A 19,078-nucleotide genomic window follows, 5' to 3' on the forward strand; every position below is an offset into this window, starting at 1 on the left:
AAAAAAAAAAATTCTTAAGATCTACGACTCTAAAATGTGCAGCAGAGGCTGGAATCATTGTGAAAATGGTAGTGACATCTGAGACCAATGGAAATTGGGGATCAACTACTTTATTCAATCCGCGCAAATCAATTATAAAACGATATGATATTTCATTACCTCCTTTCTTATCAACTGGAAGAATGGGACTGTTGCAAGTGCTACCAGTAATCTCTTCTATCACGCTTCTTTTAATCAAATCAGAAACAATGCGTTTTAATGCTTTATCACCTGCCATCAAAATTTTATACTGTGGGATACGTGGCAATGTAACTCCCTCCTACAAAACAATTCTCACTGGTTCTATTTTCAAACAACCAACATCGCTGTCATTCATTTCCCATATACAAGTCGGTACTTTACTTAATTCAGTTGGTAATGGTTTAGACAAAAATTGAGATACTGGCATCTTTTGTGGTGATATTGTCAAATACACTCCATCAGGAGAACAATGAATAACCGCACTCAATTTTTTCAACAAATTTAAACCCAATAAATTCTCACCACAATTTTGTGTCAAAAGAAACGGGCATGACTCAGTGAATGGACCTAGTGTTATAGGTACTGATTGTGACACTGGACTGATTACTGGGGTACCTGCGAACCCTACTGAAACATTCTTTTGCCCTGACAGTGGTATCTCCGGAACCAAGAGATGGTCAATCGAGTGCACACCTGTGTCCACTAGAAAAGTGTGCTCTCTATTCCCTACTTTCATCTCTACGTAGGTCCCTTTCTGATCAACGGGAATAGATACTGGTTCCAACTCATGTCTTGAGCTGTCCTAGTAGTTGAACATTACATCATCCGATGTGAAGTCACCAGAATAGTATGAATTGGACAGAGTATCAAAAACATTTCCTTCTCCTGCACTATTTTGCTGATGTTGGTTTTGGTTCTGATTCGGGTGATTATTTCCTTGGTTAATCTGATTTTGTGGCATTCTTGTGTTTCTATTTTGTCCTTGCGTTCCTGGGCGACCTCTATTCTGTCTTCTTGGGGCATTTCCATTCCTATTCTGTAAATGTGGGCACTGTGCTCGCCAATTGCCTTCTTCCTTACAATATGCACATTGATTCAGTACAATTGGACCTCTGTGCATGTTGGAAAAATTCCCTCTTGTTTGTGCATTTCCCCTGCCCCTATTATTATTCACTACTTGTTGCAATATTACTCTCGTTTTCAGTTTCACCCTATCTCTCACCTCTTTCTCTTTTTCTGTATTTACTCTATTTTCATAGTGTTGTGCCATGTGTAATACTTCACTCTTTGATTTGGCTTGCCACGCACTTTCAGACGTAATTATTACATTTTGAATTTTCGGTAGCAACCCTCAAATATTTGTCACAAAATAATCTCTTCTCGGGCTCAGTGCTTAAATCTTGGCCACTACTACTTCAAATCTGTTAAAATAGTCAGTAACCAATTCATGTTTACCTTGCACGCATGCTGTTAATTTGTCCCAGATAATTCTCCTCTCTTTAATTTCTGTACTATTCGCGCTGGTAATGCTAACAGAGCTGGCGATGGCTTCTCGCCAGCTTTTTTTTGTCCATATCCTCTTATCAAATTCTCCCATGTATCACCCAAGATATCAGTGTCATCTACATTCCTAATTTGCTTCCATATATCTACTGGGAGAATCACAGGAAGTAATAGGTCAATATCACTCATTGTAAAAATGGACGATTTCAAGAAGGACTCAATCTCTTTATAAAATCCTGCCGGATTCATTCTCAAATCAGGGATTGTTTGCTTTGGATTATTCACCTCTTGTCTAGAAAAAGGCACATGCATGAATTGTGCTGTATAATGGGCTTCTATTACCTGCGCTGGAGCTCCATCAACGCCAGGAACTTCTACTTTTGGCACAAAAGTTGGAGGGGCTTCCCTCATGGGAAATATCGAATTGGCCGTTTCCTTATTCGTTCTTTTTTTTAAGCACTATGGCTAAATCGAGGGAAAGGGCAGTCTTTCCAGTTTCAGGTGAAAACGCTCTCTTGTATATCGTCATTAGCTCAGGGGGACAACATTTTTTTTCATAACATTCGTCTTGCAAATACTCAATCATCACCTGCAATACTTTCCTTTGCATCTCTATCGTATACTGATCAAACCTATCATGCACCTCCATTGTAGAAATGCTAGCATCCATAATCCATCGAATTGCCTCTCTTGTACATATTTTCATCTCTTCACTGACAGGTTTTGACGTCGGGAAAAAAAAAAAAAAATCGCCCCATGACATATGGTACCACCTGTGTCCCTCTTTTCAACTCTGCATGCAATTCATCAAGTTCATCTTTAAACTCAAATAGCCTGTCTGCATGCTCTTTTATTTCTGCCGCACTTTCCCTCATACGTGAAAAAGCATTCAGATCCCGTAACTTCTGCAGTGCTAACATACCAGTTAATTTCTTCCATCTGTCTATAAGATACTCCACCATGCATTCTAACAATACCTGTTTTTCACAGAGCTTCTGATAGTCATACATTGTACTCAGCGTGGATCTCTCATAATTTCCTTCAATATACGTTTCTGCACATTCTTTAAGTTCTTCTCTCCTCTCCTCTCCTCTCCTCTCCCTGCTAACCATACTATGGGTTACTCTGGTGCTTCCTCTCTGTGCAGGCCCGCCTCTGTGGCAGCTGCTAATTCCTGCTCTGTCGGCAGTGGGGGAAATAGTATCACGTGCGCAGGGGGAGATGGTGCAGTTGGAACAACAGGAATGGGGGGTGGCAACTAAGGTGGAGCAATGGGTACTGGTGCAATCGTGTCAATATTTTTAGGGCGTTCTTGTCTCTTCACTCAAAATTTTATTTATCAGTTCATCTGATGCATGTAACTCTTGTTGTGGATATATCTTTTGTATGCCTAATTGTATACTCCTACTATCCTCTCTTATAACATCTTCTTCCCATTTTAGCTCTTCTAGTTCTATCGCTTTTTCTGTGTTTGATTTATGTCTTTGCGCATGTTTCTCCCTACTTTTTAAACGGAGGTTAGCTTCTTTCCTCCAGTCTCTTATGACGTCAAATGTCATGGGGCATGCTTTCTTGGGCAGCACTACTGATTGGAAGTGCTCTATTCATGCCATTTCAAAAGTACAGTCTTTCGGCCACTGCAAATCTACTACATGTCTGGTCTGCCTATGCCAAATTTCATTAAACATTATCGCTCCTATTGCATATTTCACATACATTTCAAACGCTGGCGACCCTATGGGTGGCAAAACCTGGCCAGTTTGCAAAGATTGTCGACCACAGTGGAAAAAAAATCACACTAGACAGGAAGGCAATTTCCCAAGCATGTTGATCTAATTCGTACCTTACCCTGGGCGTTTGATCTTGCAAGAGGAACACTTAACCAATATTAGGGCTGTTAAGAATCTGGGCACGACTCACCTGATTCGTCGTATACAGACTCAATCAAGAATCGTCGTGACTTTGTATCTGGCTGAATCTGCCTCATTTCGGGACCCTCGCCTTCTTGCTCTCTGGCCGCTGCTCGTCGATCAGGGATCGGCTGTGCACAGATCTGCAAAGGAGTCTCATCACTTTCACAGGGGCGCCCCGAACACCTTTCGATCCCGGTTCGATGGCCTCGTCCTCGATTCGTTTTCGCCTTCTTCAAATTCAACGTACACGATGGAGCAAATGGGGAGGGTCCCTATTTGGGCGCCATTTTTTGCTAGGGTCTGAAGACCCTCGCGTATGGACACAAGGCACAATCACCATACACCTAGTGATACGACGGACACGAGGATTGATTTCCAAGTACTGGGGTTTATTGCAAAGCAAATATTCTTAGTTGGCCGACTGGGTCTAACGTCTCGCAACGTGTGATCACCCAGACCTCGTGAGACGCAAGAGAGCGAATATTCTACAACAGTATCATATATATAAAAAGACATCATACAATCTCTTTGTGACACATCAAAACCTCCCATAATGTATCTTCTTGAACTAGGCTTCGATAATTGACAATTATGACAAATATGACATCATGACACGTTTCTTTCTTAATCTATATTACTTGGTTTAGCAACAGTAGCAACTTGCAGTAAGCAGACAGTTCTTTGTTATGAAGAACACAAAGCACTTGTTCAGCGCGGAAGCTGTGTTCGTAGGAGAGACACATTCCAAAGCACGCTATCTTCTGGTTTCTATTCGTGAACTAGGGGTCAGCCTGATCTAAAGAGGGCCTCCAAAAGGGGGCCGCTAAGAAAGTATAATTCATGCTCCAACGGCCTGTTTCTACAGTTTCAGCGAGACCGGCTGGCACCTGGCTTGGTGATTAAATGCCTCTCTGCTCGCCTTCAAGGACTTGAGGGAGGACTACAATGTATTTCTGTACTGTTTGGCATTTCTGTCTGGGCTGATCTCTCAACATGTAACTTGTGGCCTCGCTCCGTGCATGAGTAGAATGGAATAAAAAACAATTTGCAAAGCGTTTGAACAGAAAGGCAAAGAGAGCCAATGGTGGACCTTACACAAAATGGACGCTCTATGGTTATGCTGACGATTCTTTATTGGCGATGTAGGGCATATGATGCAATTGGTTTTCGGCCAACATAATATACCATCCATGCTTTGGTAGGGTAATTTCTGGACTCACACAGCATTGAGACACTGAAGTCGAAAAAGGAAGGAAGAGTACTATTTTTAAACTTTAATAAAGTCAATGGCATTAGCCAAAATTGCACTCCACGATAAGCAACCACTCATGATGGCGGGAATAAACAATCCGAGGGACCTTGAACGTGAAGGACCATGGGTACAGTGGACGTCACACTAGGGATAGTATTACTGGCACGCTCCGTCGATGTCCCTTTTCGAATTTCGAAAACAACAACTGTAATACTCTGCAGTTTCCACTAGATGTTGGCCTACGCATAGCATGTGATCTAAGCAGATTCCACAAGCTATTTCTGATGCTTGTATCTGCTTAGATTCACATGCTGTGCATAGGCCGACATCTAGTGGAAACTGCAGAGTATTACAGTTTATTTTCCGAACCTCGAAAAGGGGCGTTGAACTAGGGCGTGCCAGTAATACTATCCCTAGTGTTACGTCCACTGTACCCATGATCCCTCACGCGTGTAGGACCCTCAGATTGTATTTTTTCTGACATGAGGTAGCATGAGTACAGAGTATCCAAGCAGATAAAATAGATAAGACTACAAGGATTCATGCTCGTTCTCTCAGATTGGAGGAAGGGCGGGCGCATGTGAATCTAAGCAGATACAAGCATCAGAAATACGATTACGTTGAGTAGTATATCCCTTCTGAGGCTTGTGGAATCTGCTTAGATCACATGCTGTGCATAGATTAGCGAGCAGTGTTAGAAGAAGGAGGTGGGATGTGAGAAGGGTCATGAGCGAACAAATGTCTCAGAACCGCTTGTCCCACTTGAGTATGTGTCTTGGAATAAGTGTCAATGCAGTAATGCTGAGTAAAAGTGTGAATAGAGCTCCATGTAGCAGCTTTGCAAATCGTGTCAAGAGGTACATTTGCAATGAAAGCCAGAGTGGCCCCAGTACCTCTAGTGGAGTGGGCCCTTGGTGTAAAAGGCAGTGTTTTTTCCATTTAGAGATGGAGCATTTAGAGACGCGATCTCCTTCTCTGCCTGTAGCTACGGAGACAAACAGTTGATCTGTTTTTCTTAGCGGTCTGGTCTTGTCTACGTAGTAGAGGACCGCTCTTCTCACATCGAGTGTGTGTAGTTTCACCTCAGCAGAGCTTTTGGGTTCTTGGAAAAAAGCCGGTAGCTCAATGGACTGGTTAACATGGAATTTGGAAATAAACTTAGGTGAGAACCTAGGATGAGTTTGTAAAAACCAGTTTATCCTTATGTATACTAAAGAAAGGATCCTGCACTGACAGAGCCTGAATTTCACTGACACTTCGTATGGATGCAATGGCTACTAAGAAGGCAGTTTTATAAGTCAGGTGTTTGAGACTAGCTTTATGCATGGGTTCAAAGGGGGTCCCATGAGTTTAGCAAGCACCACATTAAGGTTCCACCCTGGTGGTGGGTTAGAAATTGGAGCCTGGAGTCTCTTCACCCCTTCCATAAAGGCTTTGACAACTGGCACCTTCCACCATGACACCTTGTTGTGGCAGGTGTTGTAGGCTGACTGCGCCGCCAGGTGTACTTTGAGTGAATTAAATACCAACCCTGCGTCCAGTAAGTGGAGCATGTAGGTGACAATATTGGAAGGAGTGCAATCAACTGTGTTGATTTGTTTATTCTGGCACCAAATAACGAATCTTTTCCACTTATAAAAGTAACAGTGCCTTGCGTTAGGTTTTCTTGATTCTTTTAAGATATCCATACATCTCTGTGGTAAATTGAGATGGCCAAACTATGACTTCAGGAGCCATGCTGCCAAGTTCATCGAGTTGGGTTGAGGATGCACTGTTTGTCCTCTGTGCTGGGAGAGTAGGTTGTACCAGCACGTGAATCAGATGGGTTCGCACACCGCCAGTTTGCGCAGGTGTGGGAACCACGGTTGTCTCGCCCACATAGGAGCAACTAGGATGAGCGTCATCGATTCCCTGTGTATCTTGTTGACCACCTTCCTCAGCAGAGGGGTTGGTGGAAAAGCGTCGGCAAACATCGTGACCAGTTCATCCATAGAGCGTTCCCCTTGGAGCCTGGCTGGGGGAACCTGGATGCGAATCCTGGGCATTGTCTGTTTTCGCTTGTGGCAAATAGGTCTATAGTAGGGAAACCCCACTGTGAGAAGAGGTCTCCTACGACTTCTTCGTGTAGACACCATTTGTGTTCTTCTGGGAGGATATCTCTGCTCAAAGCGTCCGCTAGTGAATTGAGATCCCCTGGAACATGTTGAGACAACAGGTAAATGTTAAGTCTGAGTGCCCATATCCAGGTTTTCTGGGCAAGCCTGGATAGATTTGGCGAACGAGTGCCCCCCTGTTTGTTTATGTAAAACATTGCGGTCGTGCTGTCTGTTAGGATCTGCACCGACAAGTTGATTAGGTGGGGTTCGAACGCCTGAAGCGCTCTGAAGACTGCCAGAAGTTCTAGCAGGTTGATATGATTCTGAGCCACTGTGTGAGACCAGAGACCCTGAGCTGTGTGTTGAAGGAGGTGTGTTTGCTACCTTGACAGGGACGCGTCTGTTGTGACTACAGCCTGTATTTCTGGATCGTAAAAGGGTTTCCCCTTTGAAAGATTCTCTCTTATCCACCAGCGAAGGCTTTGTACTAGTGGTGGCGAAACAACCACTAGATCGTCCCACTGACCACTTGCCTGAGAACACTGTTTCGCCAACCATCCCTGCATGGGAACCAGGTAAATGCATGATGCCATCATGCCTAGTAAACACATTGCTTTGCGCACTCTTATCTGGCGACCTGACTGATATTGAGGAATTTGCAGTAACAGATTACAAATTCTTTCCTCTGATGGAAAGGCCCACCCCTGTTCTGTTTAGAACAGCCCCTAGGAACTGTTTTGAGGTGCTTGGCACCAGGCTTGATTTTTCTCATTTATTGAAAACCCCAATTGAAAGAGGAGGGTGATTGTTCTTTGAATGTTGGATCTGCAAATTACGGGTGTTTCCCCTGTGATGAGCCAGTCGTCCAGGTAAGGGTACACTGGGATTGCCTCCCTGCGTAGGTGCGCAGCCACCACCGCCAGTACCGTGGTGAAAACCCTTGGAGCCGAGGCTATACCGAAGGGCAGCACCTTGAACTGGTAGTGCTTGTTGTCTACCTTGAAACGCAAGAAACTTCTGTGTGCTGGGAACATTGAAATATGAAAATAGGCATCTTTCATGTCCAATGTTGCCATGTAATCTCCTCTCCTTAGTAGGGGGATTACCTCTTGGAGAGTAGTCATGCAAAGTTTTTGAGGCTTGACATACTTGTTTGCAGGGCGTAAATCTAATACTGGGCGCATAGTTAGATCTTTTTTTGGCACAAGGAAGTAAGTTGAATAAATACCCTTGTTTACCTGGTTGCTCGGGACGAGTTCTATCGCGTCCTTTGCAAGAAGAATGACAATCTCCTCGAGGAGGATTCTTTGGTGCTCCAAGGAGTGTATTTGAGGATGGTCGCGGGGGCGTTCCAACAGTTCGATACAGTATCCCACGGACACTGTGGACAGCACCCATCTGTCCAAAGTGATCCCTTCCCATGCGTGGGTGAAGGTGGAAATGCGCCCCCCTACTGGGGATGCATGGGAAGGGACCCGGAGTGGAATGTCACTGTTTGTTGGGAGGCGTAGTGACTCTACCTGGGCTGCCTCTCCCTCTAACATGGACCCTCTTTTAACCCTGGGTAGCCTGTTGGTTGCCTCCCCACTATGCTCCTTGGCCTTGAAAGTAGTTGGACCACCTCTGGGAATTTTGGCCGCGAGAGTGACAAAATTATTATTCCATCGTTGGTTTGTGGGTTTATTAGTTAGTTGTCCAAGGGACTTTAGGGTGTCAATTTGAGCGCCTCCTCCATCGCTTTTCCAAACAAGACATTTGGTTCTACCGGCATGTCGATGAGGTTGACTTGGGTCTCGGGTTTAAAACCCGACTGCCTCAGCCAGGTGTGTCTCTAAATTACTGTGCTCTCTACGATAAGCCGGCCTGCATTTTCTGCTGCGTCAAAGGTAGCCTTGAGAATGCATCCAGACACCGACCTTCCTTCCGACGCAATCTGGGTGAACTGGCTCTTTAGAGGTTCAGGTGCGGAGGCAATGAGGGCAGCTACTTGTTCCCATTGGTGACAATTGTAACTTGCCAGCAGAGTGCCGGTATTAGCAATTCTTGCCTGATAAGCGGAAGTGGAAGCTACCTTCCTTCCTAGCCCATATATCTTTTTGCTCTCCCTGTCTGAGCGAATTTCAGAAGATGCTAGATGTGTCCAGGCCCTCTTCCTGGTGGTTGGGACCACTAGTGAGTCGGGTTTAAGCAGACCCCTTATGTAAAGTGGGTCTGATGGGGCGGCCCTGAATAATTTCTCTATTCTTGGGTTAACTTCCCAGGTAAGATTAGGGGTGAGCAGAGAAGGGTCAATTCTGCGTTGAATAGACTTCAGAATTGGTATGGCTTGGGCAATGGATTTTTTATCCCACATAATTTGCTCTGCAAAGTCCCTCTCTTCTTGAGCCCCCCGAGTGTCTATCTGAAAGTGGGCTGCAGCTTCAGCTAAGAGCTCGTTCAGTAATGGCTGATTACCCACAAGTGAGTCATTCACCGGTGGGTCCTTAGGAATAGGGGAGTCGAAACTATAGGCCTCTGCCTCGTCTTGCCCCTCCTCATCCTGGTCCTCATCGTCTCCATAATAGTCGACCCCTGCCTGGTCATCCAGTGGTTGTATCTCAGGATCTTCAGCATACTGCTGGTAAGGTTCAATAGAGAATGGGTCTGAAATCAGCCCCTGAACTGGAGTCTCAGTACGGAGTCTCTTACTTGGAGGATGAGGGTCTTTGGATCCGAAGGGGCAGAGGTAGTAGGGGTATTCCGATAGCTCTGGAAGTAATCTGGGTTTTGCTCGTACAAATTTGCCATAAAAGACATTCTCCTCATCACTCTGTTGATTTCTTCAGAGTTCCATTCTCTGGAACTGGGAATGACCCTTTCCTGCTGTGGTTCCTCCTCTATTCTCATATCCTGGGGAGTGGGAGGGACAACTTTAGGCCTAGTGACAGGGTCAGGGGTCTTGGACTTCTCTAAAGATTTGTGTTTCTCCTTCTGAACCTGGTGTTCAGAAGCTTTTTTCTGTTTCTCCCTTTCACTATGTGTAGAGGCATGTTTCCCTGACTCTCTGGCTTTCCCTGAATCTTTGGACGCCTGGCGTCGAGATTCAGAGCTGGGTTCATGAGGTTCTGGAGTCTTAGAGGAGGGACGTCAAGACTCGGAGGCAGACGTAGAACAAACTGCTGGATTAGACTTTGAACGTGCTGCTTGGGGATAGAGGTCGGATCGTCTTCCGACGACCATACCTCTGTGACCTTAGGTAATGTGGCACTCTTAGCAATCGTACACGGTTGCTGTGTGTCATGAGGCAACCGTGACCTGGAACGCCCAGAGGACACCGATTCTGCGGACCACTCTTTCTGTGCCTTTTTCTGCCCATCACTTGACACGCGTGTCGAGTCTCGGGTAGGGTTTGTGTGCTTAGATGAAGATGTGTGGGTAGCGCTCTTGCCGCCGGGTGTTGTCCGCATAACTGACCCGCCGGACAGTCCTCCGAGATCAGGGCCTTGCGCTTGGGTGTCCAACGACACCTCTGTGCCCTCGCCGTCCGAAACGGCGGCGTTGCTGCCATCACTGAAGGAACCCACCGTGTCCATGGCCCCGAGCTGCCTGGCGTAGTGGGCCCAACGCTCGGTAGAGCAGTCCTTAAGTGTCTTTGCCTTGAAGAGTTTACAAGCTCTGTAATTTGCTTCAGGGTGATCCCTAGGAAGACACAGATTACAGGTGTTTTGCTTATCTACCCATGAGAATTTACAGTTGTACTTGGGGCAGAATTTAAATGAAGTACTCTCCATAAGTTAATATTTGGCAGCGGGCGAGTGTATGTAGGAAAATAAACGAGTTTGAGTATGTCCACCCCCACTCTCCCTACTTGCAGGGCCGAGGCCAGAGGCCTTCCGAGGCCCAAAGTCCGTTGTGCAGTCTCGACGGCTTTTCGTTCTCCAGTACCGGCGTCGATCTTCGGAATCTGGACGTGGGATTAGAGGAACAGGGTTTTTTTGTTAAATTTATGACAAATGGCTAAAAGACAGGGACCTCAGCAACTATGCTTCGAACAAGTATGACGGAAAAAAAATAATATGAGGGTCCTACACACATGAGGGATCATGGGTAAAGTGGACGGCACACTAGGGATAGTATTACTGGCACGCCCTAGTTGATGCCCCTTTTCGAGTTTCGAAAAACAAACTAATACTCTGTAGCTTCCACTAGTTGTCGGCCTATGCACAGCATGTGATCTAAGCCGATTCCACAAGCCTCAGATATATATATAAAACCCCTTGCCACCAAAAAGAGATCAAGGATCTAAAGAAAAAGGAAAAGAGCAAAAAGTTGAGGGGGGTCCCAAAAAGTGGCAAGATAATCACCAAAATAGGAATCATGGCTTAACTGGATATTTCAAAGAGGAGTAATCTGTGAGAGGAACTGTGTGTCCACAAGAAAATAACATTACCAAAGGTAAGCAATTTAGTCTCGCACAGAAATTATATGTTAAATATACTATATTTTGGGGTATAAAGTAATTATAAACTGTTAAAAAAGGAGTAAACAAGATGAACCAAAGTGGAACGTCCTAATATCCTCTGGTTGAAGTACAAACATTGAACTAAATGGGGCAATAATGGAAAAGAAGCTTCAAAGATGACAAAAGCAATTTGCAATTAATGCTCATTTCTGTACATCAAAGGAAGTCTTACAAGTCGAATTAGTGGCACAACATATATCATAATAGAAAAACTGCAGCACATCAAGCAATACATTTTAGTTTCCCACTGGTGCAGGGCCATTTACCTGATAGGAAAATGTACCAGAGAGTCAAGTTTATCCCTCCAATATTTGTTATATGAGAAGCGTTTCAAATGCACCACCAGAATCTCTGGCAAAGTCCACAAGTCAAACTTCTTTGTGGCTTGTTGGTGTTTCTTGCAGTTGGGACAGTACCTAAAATGCAAACATAATTACAGAATGTGTTAACTATTCATAAAATAGGAGCATGAACACAATGATAACCTTGAAAACGATTTCCGCTCTGGATGTCCAGATTTCTTTCATATTGCAACATTTAACTGGCTACTGAAACTGAAAAAGTTGGTTAGCGTACAGCGTTGGTTGATTACTGCGTGTCCGAATTGGATGCAGGAGAATTGGTAGCAATTTTGTATTGCGCCTTTTACCACATATATATATGTCGGGGTGGGTTTAGGGGTATCATTAATGCATAGTTGTTTCCAGTCACCTGCCAGCAAAATCAAGTGTGAAAAAGTACCAGAATCCTCAGAGCTAATTAACTTGCCACACCTGAAAAAGAAATGCAGACCTGCCTGAAATAACTAAGAAACTCAGCCTCCCTGAAGATTGATGAAGTCATGAAAATGTGCTTTAGGAGGAGAAGTTAAAGACTGGTAACAGAGCGCCTGTCTTTACATCTTTAAACAGGGGTTATGCAGGGACTGCAAGGTGGTCTCCCCCTGGATATATATGCATCAAAATGTAGCTGTCACAAAATAATTCGACCAATTCTCCAATGACCAAGTTGATTCAATATAAATCAACCCAAACCTAGCGTACTAATCAATAACTAGCTGCTACCTTCTTATCATATTAAGATTCACAAATGGCATTTGTTACATATTACACTGTGAAAGATACAGAACAATTTGTGAAGCAGTCTTACTTTCAACTAGGAATCAAAGCTCTAGTGTGGAGGACTAGCAAAGTGGTTTTGGGTCAAAGGATAGGTGGCTACATACATCTCCTATTTGGCCAGAGGCTGTAGGCTGACAAGGGTTTAGATGGCAGGCCCATGAAGGCTCAGGCAACTGTCTGTGGCATGTTTGGGAGTCAGAAGAGCACCAGTTCATGTAAGTAAACTGACTTGCTTTGCAAAACAGAAGCAGTTGCAAGTACCACACCCATTCCTCCACTCCTTTTGGGCCCGGGTTAAACATGGCTGGGTTAAACTTCTATCTGGGTTGGGATTGTGGCATAGCCTCTACCGAGACTTTCATGAAGGGGTGTTAGGCAGAAACCTGTGCATTTCCCTTAGGGACCACTGCAAAAAGTTTAAGACTACAGGAGTAAGCAGTAAAGCCAATTGGTAGCAGTCTGCACCACCCAGATTTACCTGGTAGCTGTGGCTGAGCAGTCAGACTTCTCTCAAGAAGAGTTAGGCAGTATGTAGAGTATACACAATAGGGCTAAAAATACAGTAGCACAAGCAAACACTGACCAGACCTTTGGTATAAAAGTAAATAATTATTTATTTAAAAACACACTTGTAAAAATACACTGGCACTAATATGTCAAGCAAGTTCAAACACAGTCACTATAAGTATATACACCTCCCTAGTTAGTTATTCGACAAGTCTAGGTTAAGACACCACTTATTTAGCAAAACAGAGGTGAGCGCGTAACTGTAGATGGCACTCCAATAATTTGTTTAAAAAGTGAGAGAAAAGGCAGAATAGGCAAAGACACACAATACAAACACTTTTAAGAAACCACAGCAAGTCAAGAAAGGCAGGGTCTACTGTAGAGCAAAAAGTTCATAGGCCAGGCCCACTCTTGGAGAGCAAGGCGGAATGTGCCCAAGATCACACAGTGGAAATGCACTCAAAGTCTTTGCAGAAAAGTCAAGAGAGGTTGGATCAAGTCAGAAAGGCAATGTTAGCAGGTCCGAGGTCACCCCAGGATAGAGTGTCAAGGATTTACGGGACACCTTGGACAGTCTGTTGCAAGGGAGACCAGGCGGGACACAGTACCTGAAATGGTGAGAAAGCTCCAGCGGGGGCAGTTGTTCCTGGCAGCGGGTGCAAGTCGGAGCTTCGTCCAGGGGAAGAGATGATCTCGACGTGGAGGAAAGCTGGAGGTCGTTGCACTGCCAGGGAAGAAACCAGCCGTGTACTTTCCCGGTTAAAAGGTACGACCCTTTTATTTGCGGTAGTGGTAGAGCGTGGCTATCCGGCCGCCGGGGTGCTTGGCACGGGCGATTCGACCACGAGACGATCCAGGAAGGTGAAAAAGGCGAACTGGTTTGGTCCCACCAGCTCAAGGGGAAGAAGACTCTCCTGGAAGAAGATCTCCTCTGTCGTCAGGAAAGTGGTGAGTTTCGTACAGCAGGGCTCCACCGGTGGTGTTGTCGTTGTAGATGGCTCATCTTCTCCCCTCTTCGGATTCTTTAGGTCCTGTGGCGACTTCTGAAGTTCCAGTCCCCAAAGCCCTGCTTTTATGCAGCAAAACCCCCATTCATCAGCCTAGCTGTCACTCAAACATGCTAAGTGGTGAGCCGGGTGGCTCACCACTGGGCCAATCACACAAGAGTGCGACTTGAGTTGCCAAGGCAACTCAGTCCGGGGTGCCTAATCCCCCTCCCACACATCTGGTTGACCCCAGACAGAGTGGCACCATTTAGAGGGCTTCTGTGGAGAAGCGCGCCAAAAAGTGGAACAAAGGGCTCGACTTGGGTTAGAGTTTCAGAGGCGAGCACAAACGCCATTTTAAAACCGAGTCCTGGCAAAAAGACCCAACCGGGGAATACATATTAAATAAATAACCCAGCGGTATCTTTAACATTGCACCAAAAAGTGGTGCGATTAAAATGAATGGAAATATTCCCCCGGAATATTTCCTATGGAATGTTTCGCGTGGTATCCACTGCCACCAGCCAGAAACTCGACAAGGGGGGACTGAACAGTGCCCCCCCCCTTGGAAAACAGACCCAGGGGCAATCGAATTACCCCTACCAGTACTTCCACAATATGATGGTTTGTACTGGTTCTGTTCACAATTTGAGACTAGTAAAGCCAATGGTGACTTTACATGCCCTGGGAGACAGTAGTCGGTCCCAGGGTATGGAGTCTATGTTTGCCCTGTGTTACTGCACTGAGGGTGCTGTGTAACACACATTCCAAAAACACATGAGGCCCTATGGAGTAAAATACCCCATAGCCCATAAAACACATTCACAGTCAAAGGACATTCTCAAATCATTTCTAAGAGTGGGAGAAAAAGAGTCTCACTCTTAGCAGGAGAAAAAAATAAACCCCAAAAATCCAGCAAAGCTGCTCGGGGACTCACTAGGTTTGGGAAATTAGCCTTAACGGAGAATTCTCCCTAACAAGGGGCCTGGGACTGATTTACCTTGTACTTTTGTCAGTTGTTCAACGGAATACGGGACTGGGAAATATATCTGTGTGACAATGTATCACATCCAGGTATCTCTTTACATAGCTGGTGGACATCCCTGGTCTGCAGAGCCAGTCTAAGGATTGTGACAGAATGGTATTCACAGCCAGTACCAACTTCTAAACATGGCAATACGATTCAAGTAATTAACAATGTGGTTAACATGGCAAGTGAGGCGTTCAAATAACCAAACAAAGTATGTTCCTTATGGTTAATGTTTGTTCTGATCATAAAAGTTCACCTCTATGGATCTGATCTGCCTACAGGGTGACCTGGAAAATTATTTAAACCATGCTTGGTGGCACCAGCTTCACACTCAATTCCTCAATGGCATCCATGCAGCCTCCAGTGAGAGTTGTGTACAGAGTGTAACTGGCACCACCACCACCCGCCCAGAGCCCCACCGATATCCTTACACCTCCCCCTGTCACATGTGAAATGGTAACTTTCCGATGTAACTGAGGAGCAGACGGTGGGAAGATGAGAAACATTCAACCAGAGACGACATTTCACAAAAATGCCTGGGGTAGCGGAAGTGACATCGCAACCCTTGACCTCTGATGACATCATAGGAAGTGATGTAATTGGACCCCACCCCAAAGTGATATCACAGGAAGCGATGGAACACGACCTGTCACCCCTTGACAAAACAGGAAGTGGCATCACATAGCACTGTTTCTAAATACACTAAGAAAAATATGGTTACGATCACTATAATGTGATATACATTTCATACAAGAATGGATCACCATATGTATCGTTAATAGGATCAGGGTGTATAAGCCCATATTACCAAATTACTGTCAATGCAAGCAGGCACCCATGGCCAAATGATGATGATGTGTTATTATACAACACTTACGCTTAAGCGCTTTATATAGAACAAATATACATACAATATTACCCAACATGTGTTGGTACTCATTTATCGACCTTATAAAGATGAAAGGCTGAGTTAAGGTGTTTAAGAACAGACTAAATCAGTGACTCACCCCCTGAAGTGTGCCTGAAATAAACCTTTAATGAGTTGAGCAATTATTATATATAATTCCAGAAAGACAAATTATTTGGTATTCCCAATCTTTCTTATTTAGGATCACTGCTAAAAGTGTTAGACTTGTGGAACCCCTGTTCGTTTTTTTAAGCGGCCTGAACAAGAAAGGATAGCCACTCCATAAACAACAAGCTACATGGTGCTGTCCACAGCCCAGGACCTTGCATTAAAAAATGAAAAAACATGTATTCTTTTTATTTTTCTTAGGGGTAGCAAGGGAGACCTCAGGGGTTACAGTTGCCACCCCTGGCAACTCCTAAATGACGTCCCTGCATTAAACCAAGACATTGCATTCATCAGAACCAATCTTATAGGTGAAGTGCATACTTTACCTCCTCTGCAGAGTCCTTACCTTTGATTCATCCAGCAATACCTAACAATTTAGGAAGGTGGGGCTACGGTTGCACCAGACCCGGAGAGAAAGGTTTAAACCAACAACGTGCAGCATCACAGATTTTCCGCAAAAATAAATCTCAGCGTCTGAAGCCAGACAACGTTTTGCAAATGTGTGCAGGGTCGACCAAGTTGCCATGCTTCAAATTTCCTGGATATGTACCCCTCACAGGAAAGTGGTGCAAACTGTACAACCTATTGGTCCAATTAGGTGATGTCATGGCTCAGGGAACTGCTAGGGGCCAGCCTGTGCAGCCTCTTTTCCATCTTAGAAACCTTTGGCAGGAGAAAATGCTGGAAATGATTGACACACTGATATCATTTTTGGCAGAAACTTTTAAGTTACTTACCTGTAACTATTGTTCTCCAGCATGGGTCTGGCTTGGATTCACATGCTCATGAATACTCCCTGTCATGCTGGGAATCCCTTGTAAAAAAAAACAAAGAAAAAACTATTTCACTGGCCCTCTGGGACATACTGTCCCCATCTGGCAACCATCTTCAGATTTGGTAAGCACGTAAAGTGGCAGTGTGACCAAGAAAAGCCGCAAATGGGCCCGGAGGGAGGGTTCGCATGTGAGTCCATGCGAGACCCATGCTGTTGAACAACGATTACAGGCAAGTAACGTAAACCTTCTCCAGCATGGGCTCTGGCATGTATTCACATGCTCATGAATAACAAATACATAGCAGTACACATTACACAACCAAAGCTGGTGGCAAGGCTCAAAAGAAGCAATTAACACTTACCCCTGGAACAGACTTGCCTCAAGCGAACGGGTCGAGTAGCACTGCTTGGCCGACTCTTGATTCCTCCATGGAATCCCTGTTGACGCAGTAGAATCTCGTGAAGGTATGCGTGGACCTCCACGCTGCAGCCCTGCAGATGTCGAGCGGGGGCAGACCAGATAGGAACGCTATCATCTCAGTGATCGCTCTGGTGGAGTGGGCTCTCGGACGGCCCAGCAGAGGCTGATTAGCCAGCTGATGACAATGCATGATGCAGCCAGAGAGCCATCTTGTGATGCAAGCTTTGGACATCGCCTTCTTATGGTTCACAGGTCCAAAGTTCACAGACAATTGACAAGTCTTCTGAAAACTATTGGTGCATGCAACGTAGAGCCTCAAGGCAAGAGCAATATCCAGCAAATGCAAGGTCCTCTCCGTCGGCATAAAAGTGGGGTGCATACGCAGCACCACCCTCGATTTGTGGAAAGTCAGATAAGGCTGCTTGCAGGACAGGGCCTGGGATCTCACCCACTCATCTGGCTGAGGTGATGGCCACAAGGAATGCCGTCTTCCACGAGAGAACCCTGAGTGGAGCGTGATGCAGAGGTTCAAACGGTGCCCCAATGAGTCTTGTTAGGACTATGTTGAGATCCCATGCCGAGGAGGCAGGTGCCTTCACCGGTGGGAAAGATTGAAAAAGCCCATTGAGAAACTCCTTGATGAATCTGTGTGACCACAATGAGTATCTTCCTGGAGATCTGGTGTAGCCTGAGATGGCCGCCAGGTGTACCTTGATGGACGCGCAAGCCAGAGCAGCTTTTGCCAAGGAAGGCAAGTATGGAAGAATCTGTGGGGCCGTGACCCTCAAAGGGGTAATCTTCTGCAACCGACACCATGTAGAAAAACGCTTCCACTTATGGTTGTAGCACTTTAGTGTCAACAATGCCCTGGTTTTGGCAAGAATCTCACTGCAGTCCGCTGGCAGCTCAAACTAAGGCTGCAGGAGCCATGCATTCAGGTTCAGAGATCCTGGTTCATGATGAAGGATTGCGCCTTCCTCTCTGGTGAGCAGATCCAAAGTACCGGCAACTTGACTGGAGACGACACGGACAGGCTGAGTAGGTCCAGATACCTAATCTGCCTCGGCCACGCTGGGGCGATAAGCATCAACTTTCATCTTACACCGACACTGTCCGAGTGTGTTGATCACACCTAGCAGCAGCGGAAATTGATGAAAAGCATACAGAAACAGACCTTCCCACGGAAAGGGGAACGCGTCCCCCATGCTCCTCGGTTTGTGGAATCTGCTGGCACTGTCATTGAATGGCTGCTAGCCTCTCATCCTAAGGGGATAGCAGGCAAGCTACTATGTTGAGTCGGCCGCCGAGGAAGAGCGCGTTCTGCAATGGCGTTAAGCAGGACTTCGGATAGTTTATAGAGAACCCCAGCTCCGTCAGCAGCTGGACGGTCTCCTTTGTGTGCTCAACAGCCAGCTCCCAGGAACGGGCACGTATCAGCCAATCTTCTAGGTACGGGTATACCTGTATGCCCTGCAGACGCAGGTCCACTGACTTCAAGAAATCCCCTTCCTCCAGTTGGCTGAGCACGTGTTGCAACGTGACCATCCTGAATTTTTGGGACTTGAGGTACTTGTTCAGATTGTTTAGGTCTAGGATAGGTTTCCAACTCCTTTGTCCCCAGTCTTCTTTCGGTCCAGAAAGTATCTGGAATAGACCCCGCAGCCATTGGGGAACTAGGACCATCGCCCCTTTCCGTAACATGTCTCACTTCTTCTAGGAGCTGAGGGATGTGCTGCTCCTGACGGGGAACTGGTGGAATACGAGGACACCTGTGTTGGAACTCCAAGGTGTGTCCCTGGATGAGAGCTTCCAGCACCCATCGGTCGGTGGTGATCTTCTTCCACTCGCGGATGAACCTGGTCAGCTGGCATCCCACT

General features: G+C 45.6%; 1 protein-coding gene across 2 annotated transcripts in view; it reads right to left on the reverse strand.

Moving 5' to 3' along the window:
* Positions 1-19,078, reverse strand: part of USP4 (ubiquitin specific peptidase 4) — a 2,223,295-nt gene that overhangs the window by 261,716 nt on the left and 1,942,501 nt on the right. For both annotated transcript variants that reach the window (XM_069644193.1, XM_069644194.1), the window contains one exon: positions 11,553-11,702. In XM_069644193.1, coding sequence (XP_069500294.1) covers positions 11,553-11,702 — 150 coding nt within the window. The remainder of the gene's footprint in view (positions 1-11,552; positions 11,703-19,078) is intronic.

This window comes from Ambystoma mexicanum, chromosome 2p (genome assembly GCF_040938575.1).
Source record: "Ambystoma mexicanum isolate Mex_15411 chromosome 2p, UKY_AmexF1_1, whole genome shotgun sequence".
Taxonomy (NCBI): domain Eukaryota; kingdom Metazoa; phylum Chordata; class Amphibia; order Caudata; family Ambystomatidae; genus Ambystoma; species Ambystoma mexicanum.